Source organism: Perissodus microlepis, chromosome 8 (genome assembly GCF_051167445.1).
Source record: "Perissodus microlepis isolate ML-2025 ecotype Zambia chromosome 8, ASM5116744v1, whole genome shotgun sequence".
Taxonomy (NCBI): domain Eukaryota; kingdom Metazoa; phylum Chordata; class Actinopteri; order Cichliformes; family Cichlidae; genus Perissodus; species Perissodus microlepis.
The window spans coordinates 6650783-6663719 of NC_140468.1; the positions used below are offsets into that span (position 1 = coordinate 6650783).

Genomic DNA, 12937 nt, shown 5'->3' on the forward strand with positions numbered 1-12937 from the left:
TGGTTGACAATAAAATCTATCCCGGCGTCCAGCATGCTGGAAAGTGAAGCTATGGAGTTTCTCTTGATTAAATTATGAAAAGAATGAATTCCTCACTAAGTGTAAATATACAATGATCGAGGAGTAAGAAGGTGTTGAACATCATGTTATGACAACTTAAAAATGCTGATATTTTGTAGGTATAAAGCTTACTATGTTTGGCATCTTCATATGAAACTAGCATGCTAAAATGCTAAATAATTAACACTGATGCTGATGCAAAATTGGATATTTCTCCAGACACTTCCAGCAGTAAAACCAAATGACTAAACAATTTAAACCACTGACTTGATAAAGTTGCTAACTGAAAAGTCTATACCGTCCATTTTTTAAACTGAATCGTTCTTATTTGATCTGTTTATCTAGCATTATCTATAGATCTATAGATTATTTAGACATCACACTTTCCCCCTGCCCTTTTAATCATGTTTACTCCCTAAATTTGATTATGAGTCATAATTAAATACACTTCAAACTCATGCGAGACTTAAAACACGTAATACATGGTAAGAATTTAAATGTATCCTGCCGACTCTCTGTTTGACTTTCAAGTCTGAGGACAAGGCAGGGGTCAAGTAAAGCCGCCACAAACTGGAGTAACACAATCACTAAAAGCACAGTGTCCAAAATAATAAAGGAAATAACCAGGAGATGAATAAGTAATGCCAACAATTCTCACTAAGTGTAGTGTTTTCAATCTGGCTTGAAGCCCATCTTATTCCACACAGTGGTTTTAGTCTTTTGCTACTCTGGAAGGCAGACTATCACAAAAATTACTTTCTCAAAAAAAAAAAAAAAAAATCGTATTATTAGTCCATTATGCTTCCAACATAGGAAAAATCCACCACCATGAGCTAAAGACAGTGACGTGTAGTTTTAGCTGTGCTAAGTCAGTCAGTCAGTCAAACTATTGACAAAGCAAATACACAGCAGAGCATTAATCAGTCACACACGATCCAACAGCCTCTTAATGTATAAATCAATCAGGCTAACCATAGTGTGCCACTCAGCCAGTCAGTTTACCAGCCAGCTGACCAATCTGAAAAGCATGCTGACTTTATTGCTACAAGAGATGCAACTTGTTCATGTAATCCGGCTTGAAAGCACTGAGTGGCTTCATGTTTGTCTGGAGCTTGCATCTAATAGCATTAATGGTAGCTCTTCAGTGCACTGATCTCAGTGGAACTCTTAATGCATGACTTCTGTTTTCTAGTTTCTGGTAACATCCATACCATCAACAGTGTTGGACAGTGAAGATCTATAGGCTCTGTATGCATTACTGAAGCAACTTAAAAAACAAAGTAAGAGTTAAAAAGATGTATATTTCGTGCAATCTTGACTACTATTTAAAAAATGTGGCAAAAGGAAAACTGCAAGCAATACAAATAAGTCATGAGTGAGCTTACAAAGCACATAGCTTGATTTAAAACGCCAAACTGACATTTCTATTTGTGTCATAACTAAACTAAATCATTTAATAGTGGTATTAATCTTCTTGTGTAACATCTTGGTCAAGAAGTGAATCATATTTTTAAAATATGATTCACTGCATAATGAGGTTAAAAAAAGTACTATCAGAAAGTTTAATTCTAAAATTACTAACAAACACTTATATTTTTAATTTTCATACTAAATTAAAAAAAACAAAACAAAAGAAATGTATTGTAGGTTGGGATCAGTGGTGTTCCAGCCGAGCAAGCAAGACAGGCAGTACTTGCCCAGTAAAGTACTTTTCTAAATTACCAGCTGTATAAAATAAAAATTACTATTTATATATATATATATATATATATATATATATATATATATATATATAGAGAGAGAGAGATTTTTTTTTTTTTTTTTTGAATAGCAACCCTTAAGGCTTGTCCACAGGAAGTGACTTGCAGCAACATGGTAAGAAGAGACCAATGAAAGTCAATGACATTCAGCCACTTGGGAGCACTGGTGGTGCAAAGTGACCAGGTCTCAGGTTAAACTTTTGTTAACTTCAATGTGAGCAACTTAAATGATCAATGAAGTGAAGGATACAATTAATTGACATTAAATGGCTGGTAAATACTGTACGCTACAGGGTTCCCTAGGCAACCGGTGTGATCAGTCAAGGATGGAAACCAAAGGGCAATAAGCAAATTGGTTTAAGTGCTGGAAAGTTTATGTAGAGCCATGAATTATTTTCATGGCTCTACATGTTTGGTGGCAACACAGATGATATAAAAGATGGACGTGGTTTCCATGATTGAAAAGTGAAGCCAACACAAAAGCCAACTGCATTTTGTGCAGGATTAAAGTAAGTAAGGCTAAAGGGTGTTGCAAAAAGATTTTTTGCTCTATAGAAGTCTAAGGAAGCCTTGACCCTGACCTAAAAAAATGCTTCCCTGTTCATTCTGTTCCTTCTGACTAAGCCCATGAATTTTCTCACTAGCTCCAGCTCAACCCTTACGTGTCACATCTACATCTAAAACACCAAGACATCACTATTATTACATCCATCTTTTATACTGCATATGGGAAGCAGCTAAATATCCTTAGTGGTAGATTATGCTGTGACTCCAGTGACCCATTTAACATACAGCCAACAATGATACTGATACTCTTTATAATTAGCTGTTCTTTTATGATCTAAAATGAAAGTGTGTTATTTAATCAACATTGAAGAGCCATTTCAGGCATACAGTATGAGAGAGATGACGAGAAAAGAGAGAGATCACGTAAAGTGAGGAGAGTTAAAGATAACTGTGGCGATGTGAGCCGAGGAGGGAGAAGATATTTTTTGCACCCTGGTGCCAAGAATTAGCCCTGGGCAGACGGGGTTATAGATTTACCTTGAGTGAGCCAGTGATAGCTGATATCCCCATGACAAGGTTATGCCACAAACACCGGGAAACTGCTGACGTCAGAATACACACATTATACTACATCAACATGACTTGTTGCCTTATAGTAAAACCATAAACCTGTGACCAAACAGACTCAAATTCAGCTCTTTCAGCTTCCTGATGAATCCCCATTATAATGCAGTGTTTTTATGGCACATCATTAACTGCTGCATTTGCCCTTCTACGTAGCCGATGATCATTACTGCTTCTCAAAAGAATGACTCCAACCTGGCAAATAAAATAAATACATTTCCATAGTTTTAAATTTCTTTGAAAAAATACATCTATACAACATTCTTGTGACATTCATGTTGTTGATATTTCTTCAGGGACACTACTTTTCTCTTTCTGTGTACATAGAAAAACCTATCTATTCATAAGTGTTCATGGACAAAGTAAAGTCCTCTTGGGGGAGATAAGAAGTGGTGAGAAGAAATGTGTTTTGGTACCTAGGTTTAGGTACCAAACTACTTGGGTTAAGAAAAAGACCATGGTCTGGGTTGAAAAAAAAATATCAGTGTTTCACAGGTTTAGTCAGGTTTCCAAGAAAAGAACAATTTCACAAGAAATATATAACCCAGGAAAAACAGCTGGAGAAATAGATCAATGGGTTTGAAGGCTTATCAGATGCCAACACACTGCACAGAAAGAAAGAAAATTGTACAACACTTCAGAGAGACACCCATGCCCAACTATAATGAAAACTGACCAAATGGCACTAGTGTCATTTCAGACTGTTTGAATGTTTCACTTTTGAGTTGAAAGTATTATTTGCTTAACTGATTACGTGACAACTTTGACATTTTTGGAAAGCGTACTGACATTTAATTTTTTAGTTAAGTTACTGTATAAAACACACATTTGAATTATATTGTTTGTGTGACAAAACTACATCACTTTAAGTTCCTGGAGTTTGTGAATCCATTTTCTCCAGCTGCAAAATATCTAAATAATTAAAATAGCCATTAGTTGCAGCATTCGCTCATCCTATCATTTCCTTTAGGATGAGTGGATATAAAAACAAAAAAGAATACAGTTGATTTAAGGTGGCATTCACAATCTGATCTGTTGCTTAATTTCAAGGATTTTCTCCACTTAAACTGAAAGAAAGACAGATTTTAAGTCCTATTTGTTCAACTCACAAAACCCAACATAAGACACTGTACAGAAAATTGTTCCAATGAACCGATCAATTTTGCTCAAAGTGGACAAGAGAAGTGAAGGGTTCCTATAGCCATATCAAAGTTAGTCTGGTCTACGCAATTTTTTTGAGTTGAAAGATTCCCTAAAACAGCAGAGTCTGCATCCTATGTCTTAGGTTGTTTTAAGGCGAGATTTTCCTCTGAGACTACTCTTTGGTATTATGTAAAGAATTTTAAGCACATATGGGCAAACATCTGTTATGAAAATGATTTAGTGGCAGATGTAGGAATGGACTTCTCATATTTAAGTTATTATTTTTTAATTCCTACACCATGTCTTCTCATAAAAGCTTAATTGCCAATGAATAAATTAATGAAATCACCACGAGAGCACAGCAAACTCACATCTAGCTGACTTCCTGTAGGCCAAGGAAGTGATGTCCATTTTGACCTTGATGTTAATGAGGTCAGGGGTACTGACTCTCTGTGACAGGTGGCTAACCCTGAACTAATTATAGCCTCGGGCTGGTCAATGTGTACAAACACAAAAGCCCAAATGTCAGCATGTGCACGCAAGAGCAAACGGGAAGCATTTTAAGCACAAACAAAGATGCATTTGGACAAATAAGCACATACGCGCAAGTTGTCAAGGGGATTCAAACAGTGGACCTGACGGTGATGTCCAACTTCAGCTAAAAGACTGATAGTTTACAAAGTGACGCTGTCAATGCAGTGAGGAATATTTATTGATTTCAAGTCAGACCTATTGATCATCTTCTAGGTGCTTTTGTGTGTCAGTGATTTCGTCTTAACTTCGTCCTTGCACAATGACTTATGTACAGGCGCACACAGACAGACAGCCCACACCTAACCGCAGGGTGTGACTGCTGACGCTTTTGGCTGGGGTACACGTTTCTCCCCCGAAGTCCCACACCTCTCACGTCACAGTCAAACAGGAGGTTGAATGTGTGGTGTGATGGCATAAAACGGGACATTATGTTTTCTTCTGAAAAAGTTCCTTAAAGAGAGGAAGATTTAAAGTATGTGTGTCCCTATGTGTGGTACCTTTTTTATGTATTTTCAAAATATTGTTTTCCTTACAACAAAGCCACCAAACCAGTGACTTTAAGTCACTTAAAACATAACAACAGCTGACACAGCTGCCTGAAATCCCAGTCTGTTCTCTGTAGCCGATTCCTGTTATCTTCTCCTTTCTTCTCTGCCCATGCTCCCTGCACATCCATCTTTCTGTCTTTTTTCCCCACTCACCCCCCACAGTATTCCCTCTGGGACCACCCCTCTTATCCCGCTGAGTGTCTCGTACGTGCATGCATGATTATGTGTGTGCATGTGTGTGATGGGAGGCTGTATCGTGACAAAAGAGAAGCGCCTAGCCTTCACTAGACCACCACATCTCAAACGTTTCTCTTTCCTCCTGTGTGTCAGCTCTCATTCCTCCTTTACTTTCCTCTTACTAAGACCAATTTTATCCCTCTAAACTCATCCTTCCCTCCTTGTCTTTCTCTACCTTTTTCTTTGGTTCGCGAGACCGTTTCCTTGACTTCTTCCTCTCCTTCTCCTTCTCTTCCTCTGCAGCGAGGTTCTCGTCCGCCTTTTTCTTCAGCTGCGAAGCGGCATGCGCCATGGTTCTCTAGCCCAATTAATCCACACAGGTGGGAACTGAAAAAGGAGGGGTGAATGAAGGAAGGGAGTCTGGACCCAAAGTCTCCCCTCTAGCCTTATCTTCTTGGCTCCTAATTATCTTTTTGTTCCTCCTCTTCTCGGCTGTTCTTTTGTCAGAGAGTGAGCCCTCACAGGTGTGTGAGAGGGAGATTGTCTGAGGACTTTCCTGTCCTCGTTTTAAAGATTTGGCTCTCTCTTTTGTGCCTTATTTCCCTCAGCAGCTATCCACTAAGGTCCAGTTTGGGGCATGGCACAGACAGGACATACTCCTCTCTTTCACCTCTGCAAAATCCACGGCTGACAAGACAGCTGCTTCCACTCAGAGCTCACAGTGTAAATGAGTGCCAATTATAACAAATACAAAAAGAAGAATCTCCTTTATACATTTAGGATCCACACACAGTTGAAATGGTCCTCTTGTTAATGAATACTGTATAAAAGAAAGCTTAGTTACAGGTAGATTAAGAGAGCTTCAGGGATGGAGGTCCAAAAAGGGGGCTCAATCTCCAGCCCTCAGCCCAGCAAAAAGCTCTGTCTGGGTGTAAAGTCTAGTCCTGTTGCCTGCTTGACTGGTTCCCAAAGTCTGCTGCCTGCACCTGAGCACTGAGCCATCCTCTATGTGCACACACACACGGTTGGTCCGCAACGCCTCGCCGGGACACATGAACAGCAGGGAAATGACAGAGGAAAGGAGGTTTAGATAGGAGAAGGAGAAGGAGGGGGAGGAAGAGGAGGGAGGGGTGCAAAAGGAGGGGGCAGAGAGAGAGAGAGGTAGAGAGAGCAGCTGGGACAGCACAAAAAAGGAGGGAGTAGGGATGGATGAATACCTCTGCTTAGTACCAGCTGGCTATGGCTGAGAGATAAAGAGAGAAAGGAAGATGAGACTCCATGCAGGGTACATACAGTACAAACACACAATGGGAGTCCAGCATATCACACCGTGCAGAAGTCTGCAGCCATGACGCTCTGGTTACGAAACTTCAGCATCTTTGCCATCTTGATCCTCATTTTATTTCCTTTACATATGAAAACAAGGGCAGTTGAATACATTACCACGTTTTGTTTAATCAGAGTTTAACTGTCTGAATCACAAAGTATTACGCAGAGATCAATCTAATACAAAGCTACAATAATAATGTTTAACTTAGCTTTTGACAAACCATTCAGCATAAAGGTGCACTGTACATATAAACCCACACACTTAGTATTCTTTGGTAGGTTATAATAACAGCTAAGTATATTTTGTGACTTATGTTGCCATTGCTTTTTAATGTGAGAAAACAGTGCTAACCTGCAACTGAAGTAGTGAAGTGAAGCTTTTATTTTGAAAGTTGAGCTAAATCTTATTGTGTCATGTAGAGCCAGCCTGAGGCATAAGCCGACAAAGCAGCTGGCGGGAGCCCCCAAGAGCACCTGAAATGTCACACCAGACATTTGATAAATGTATATTTATATAGTAATATAGTAATCCTACACAAGACAGTGGAATATTTTGATAAATATGTCTCAAAAAGGATTTATCGCTCTGGTCTGAAAGGAAAAAAAAAAAACAGGATAAAGGTATTTTTCTAGGAATAATTACATATTATTTATTATTAGTGTTAACTAACAATTACTTTAAACAGAAGCATCAAAGAAGCCTTTAGTTTTCTAAAGATGTGGTGAACTTGGGGCGGTCGTGTTTTATTGAAACCACAGGCTGTAACCTACTGCTTGCTTACCAGTCAGTTGGTTTCCATTTAATTTAATTAATATTCTCTGTTTTTACATTTGGATTCTTATGTAAAAAAATATTAAGACCCATGTCAAATTCTTTGTGACTCATTGCACATTCCAAAAATAATGAAAAATATATGGTCTCGTGGTTTTTTTGTTTGTTTGTTTGTTTTTCTTTCCAGGACACTCATAAGCCATGATAATGGCTGTGCTCGATGCATAATGCACAAATGAGCGTCCATGGCAATATACAGATAATATTGGCAGTGCTGAGGTCAGTGGATAGTGATGGGATTAAACGTGGGCAGGGACCCCAAATGAAATTGTGCTTAAGACCCCATCAAAGCTTGGCCTGGCTCTGGTACCATGGATTTTAGATCAGAATATCCAGCTCTCTTCAATCTCAAATTGGTGAATTGATTTTGTCCTATCTGGGTGAGGACCTGTGCTAGCTGATAAACTGGATTTTTGTTGTCATGATGATATGAAGATATCAAAACCCTACACAAACAAATCCTGGAACAGAGTGATTCAAACACAGCATGCATTCACACTCACATTTAGCCTTGTTTAATAAATTTTTCTTCTTTTTGAAGTATTTTGTGCCTATTAAAGCAGAACGCCATAACAATAAATATTGGATAATGCACATCACACATTGCCTTTAGATCATTTAGTTCTCGTGGGGATGTGTGTCTCGACTTTACAGCATACTATGTTTTGGTACATTTAGTTTAGCTGATGGCAGTCATTTATTTCTACACTGTCTGACTTTTTTCTACGTCGCCCCCTGTTGGCCGTGTTTTCCACTGGCTTCCGCTGTACTTTTTGTTCAGTGGTAACTAGGAAATGTTGGTATCCTGGTATACGCTAAAACAGGATGGCTTATATGTTGATCTTTTTATGGAGGCTGCTCATTAATAAAATATGTGGGATGTCTTTAAAATGTGTCACATGCTACACTGCTGCGAGGAAATTCAGATTAGTTAGCATTGCTTACGCAAAGGCAACTTATATTACATTGCTGGCATTGTATTAATGGCAATGGTGAATGCATTGAGATTTCACACAAAATATTTCAGCATCATACTCAGAACACTCAGAAAATATTGAATATTGAAATAATGAAAGAAACTCCAGTTTGTTTCCTGAGGTGATAAGAGTAATGAACAACAAGCCACCACATCTCCTTAAATGACAATCATTCATATTTCCGTATATACCTCACAGTCAGTGTGTAAAGTCAGAAAGATCATGTCATAAATGCATTTCTAAATCTTTTCATTTCTTATTTGGGGTTTCCAGGATGTGTGTGATGAGTCCTGCTATGAGCTCATTTCTGGATATTGCAGCCTTTGAATATTAACAACATGGGCGGGGGGATGGTCTATGGTAAGAACACGTGAGAGCAAAGGAGCCTGGCTATTGGTTGTCTGGGATATGAGAACGCTGTATTTTTTGCTGCTTTTGAAAGGGTGGTCCTACCTACAAACAGACAATAACAAAGAGGAGAGGAGAGAATGTTTCATATAAACAACCAGCATCTTTTTTCATATAACATCTATCTTCTGTTTTATATCCTTTTCTTTCTATATTTCTAAGCTATAATTAGGCCCAAGAATGTTTTTTATGATTTTGATTGGCAAGACATAATTTTATTAACTGTATGCAGTGTGACTGAAGATAACACCATGGGAAAGGTGTTAATATCATAATTGGGTGTTTAGTGTGGTATATCTATGCAGCCACAACAGCTAAGCTGCACTACAGCTTGTGCCCCAGATATTGCCTCTGGCTACGAGCCAGTGAGTGAATGGACAAACATTATGACTGCATCTAGTGCGAATGACACCATCACTCAGTTGCAAATGGTGCCTATGTGCATAGCTACTGTAAAGAAAGCTTGCTAATCTTCCAGTAATAACAACTGATTGATGAAGGAAACGGTTTTCCCAGTAAAAGCAGCTAAACAGCTCTTCAATGCTGGGTACTGGAACTAATGTATATATTATTTTTTAAGTATTGTAATAATGTAATTTTTTTGTTTCTTTGTAATATTTTACTTAACTTTAACACATATATAGACATGTGCGTGTGTGTGTGTGATATAACACAGCCAAAGTCAGCCAAAGCTTCAAGCTGCTCACAAAAACAGCCAAGCAAAGACACAATCAGCAACAGCCAGACTTTGCCATACTTTCAGTGTTTGCTATCATCACTGTCTGTAGATCTCTCAAAACTATGGCTGAAAAATGCAAGTCTTTGTACAGTTTCTGATGTATAAACTGCAAATAAACAATGCACTATTTTTTTTAATCAACCCATCAATGTATCCACACACACAGAGAACATGACCTGGCCAGTCAACCAACAAAATTCTGGCAACTTTTCTTTTCCTTAGCCTGGGACGATAACACTGTGTGAATACTGATCAGCGGTTTCCTGTAAATCTAGTTGCATTTTTATCTGAATTTGAATATTTCACAGACATGTTACAAGTGAGTATTTTATTATTTGCACTGTTACTAAATGGCAATATTTTAAAAGATAATGATGGATAGATAATGAATGTCACAAAAGGTTATACTGTACAAATACTAGCTGTGAGACATTAAATTACAATTGTGCAATAACTAGAGGGAGTTGGACTCAGCCAGTTTGGCAACTGTCTCCTGCAGGGCTGCTTACTAAAGCTGTTCCAATACAACAGGTCAGAGGTTATAGCATAGGACTGAACGCATATGCAATTTGGGAATGCATCAACAATGCTGACTCCCAGTCGATCCATTCATTTACTGTACTGAGCGTCTTTTTCAGTCCCCTCAACTATCATGATAAATATTTAAACAACCTTAAAATCAGAAGGAAAATGCTCCACATTCAAAAATTCCACTCAAGCTAATCACATCCTAAACTCTAGTTACTGCACCATAATAAGTCATCAGTCAGCCAGTGACATCAGGATTTATTGGACTAATCCTTCATTATCTCCATCTGTAAAAGGAGCTTATGAATTAGAATTACTGGACCTTACAGTCCCTTTGTCTGTTGTGAAACTGGGATTAACAGCAGGTGATTTCTCTGTACACGGATCAGATGTTTAAAACTATTCTTTAAAAAAGACGAGGGTGTTTGCAAGTTTTTCTTGCAGTCTCTGGCGGTGTCTTCGCAGTGAAATTACCCTTCTTTCAGACTTTCTTTCAGCCTACTCACAGAGGAAATAGCACACTCAGGAAAAATGTCATGATTCCAAATGTGGGTCAGCAGCAAACATGCCAGCCAAATGCATTTCCCCCCCTTTTTACTCTTTCATCATCTCCTCCTTTCCTTTCAGTCTATCTCTGATGTTTTTCTTTTATCAATCTTTCTGTCCCTACGCTGCTGATCTAACCATCGCCTGCAGCAAACTACTCAGTGCACATACACATGAAACTGCAGTTAATGAAGTCTTGGAGGAGTGTGCATTACAGGGTAGAAACCAATATAGCAGATGATCACAGTATGGACCTGAGGGAAAACCAGAGAATTCCCCAAGATAAAATTGTCCCCAAACAACAACTATTATCCATATGAATATATATGAATTATAACCCATTTCATCATCTAATAATGCATCAGAAAAATGGAAAAAAACAAACAAACAAAAAAAAAAAAAACAGAATAAGAATCCTTAAAATTCTACAACTTACATGGGCACATGCTACTTTGTTCCCTGGGTTGATCATTTGCAAAGAAGCATTTGCAAAGAAAGGACGAGCTCATCAAACTATCAAGATGAAAACAAACACTCATGTTTCATCTGCACAAACATTCTAGACAGTATTTTATATGTTTGGGTCTAATTGTTCAGGGATCGGCAGTAAAAGCCAACAAAACAGCAGTCAGAGAGTGCCTTTGCATTCATGTACGTTTGTGCACAAAAGAAAAGGTGTACCTGCAATAATTTCATATCTGCTTTCATAAAAAACAGGACGCATCCATCCTGGTGCATAAAATGAATGAGAAAGCAAAATGAATATATTTAAAAGCGGATTACAAGCTGTTTAGTGTCGTTAACAATGACGCCCACAGATAATTCAACTGTGGTGTTTGGCTCCCTCTATTGGCAAATCAATTTCGTACAGCCAGGTCCCTGCACAGCTTTAGTTACGCAGCGGAAGCAAATTTGCAGACATTAAATTCACAGAGACTGTTTCCTGTCACCACGAGGGAATGTGCACATATATGACTGTAATCCAAACATGAGAGTTGGGCTTTTGTGTGGGTGTCTATATGTGCTGGTGAAAGATTTGGCAATATAAAGGTTTTGTATACTATCAGTTGCACTTCTTCTGATCACTTGGGGGCAGCACAGCACAGATAAAAATATCTTCCTGTGGGCTTGTTCAAAATACAATATTTAGAAGTTTGAGTGGCATTCACGAACAACCTAATGCAGTCCCTGTATATGTAAAATGTGAAAATGACTTGAAAAGTCAAATTTAGTTTAATTCTCAGTTAGTTTTAAATGAAATAAAGAGCTAGGACCTGTCGATAATGACTCTTCACAGCACTCAAATTATCATCCGCATGAATATGTCCGGTTTTATCGAGCTGATTCGCTTGTTTTTCCTGTTTTGTTGTTTTTTAATGCAACATCCCTTCATAGAGCTTAACATACACAAGGACGTCAGAACAAAAAACATGCTCTTTTTCACCTGCTCACAAACCAGAGGAAACTGAGGAAAGTGTTTAGGCACTGAACATAGATTAAAGTCATTGTTAGAGTTTGTTTCAGCCTCCACCAGAGCACCAGGTGGGTGAGGATTACAAGAGCAAGACAAAAGCATCAGATAATTTGATGTTCCATTAGTGTACATATACCTCATGGAGTTTCAGGGACTCGCTAAATAATCCCGAGTGGTATCCTTAATCCATTTGGAGCACAACTCTCCACCTTGTTCATTAAATTTAAGTGTCTCTATAATACAGCACTCATTTGCCCTGAGTTATGTCCTGATACAATATCCTGTTTGAAGAAAGGACATCAAACTTGATGCAGTAAATCTTTAACTTGCAACCTCACTGTGATTCCAAATTCCACTTGCCAGAAACGGGAATCATTACGACTCCAGTAGTAAGTTTAATATCGCTGATTCATGCACTTCTTAACTCTTAATCCTAGTTTGCAGAAGAAAGCAAGCATAGAACACAAACAACACCATAAGCAGATTACTGAATTCCCCAAACCACAATACCACACCCACAAATATGAGCTGCCAATGTGAAAAATGTATGTTACCAGTGCAGGATAAAGCAAATATACCAATTTGAGCCTCATAAAAAAAAAAGAAAAAACTGTGAAGAAAATATGCTAATGCGGTGGGACATTTTTGTTTTATTTAGTTCAGGTACTCCAGTCTTAGAATTATAGTGATTTATATCTTGCAAACAATACTGAACTCCACTTGTGTTAAAAGCCAGGATATCTGCTGACTG

The 12937-nt window shown here is 38.3% G+C and overlaps 1 protein-coding gene across 26 annotated transcripts in view; it reads right to left on the reverse strand.

Annotated features, from left to right (window-relative positions):
* Window positions 1–12937, reverse strand: part of LOC146381256 (ankyrin-3-like) — a 182524-nt gene that overhangs the window by 121826 nt on the left and 47761 nt on the right. For 7 of the 26 annotated variants that reach the window (XM_084937210.1, XM_084937209.1, XM_084937207.1 and 4 more), the window contains exon 1: window positions 5589–6550. The exons of 2 other annotated variants lie outside the window; for them this stretch is intronic. In XM_084937210.1, coding sequence (XP_084793336.1) covers window positions 5589–5705 — 117 coding nt within the window. In that variant the 5' untranslated portion in view covers window positions 5706–6550. Of the gene's footprint in view, window positions 1–5588; window positions 6568–12937 lie in introns of those variants that run through there. 17 more of the 26 variants (XM_084937221.1, XM_084937220.1, XM_084937219.1 and 14 more) reach the window with 13 other exon arrangements.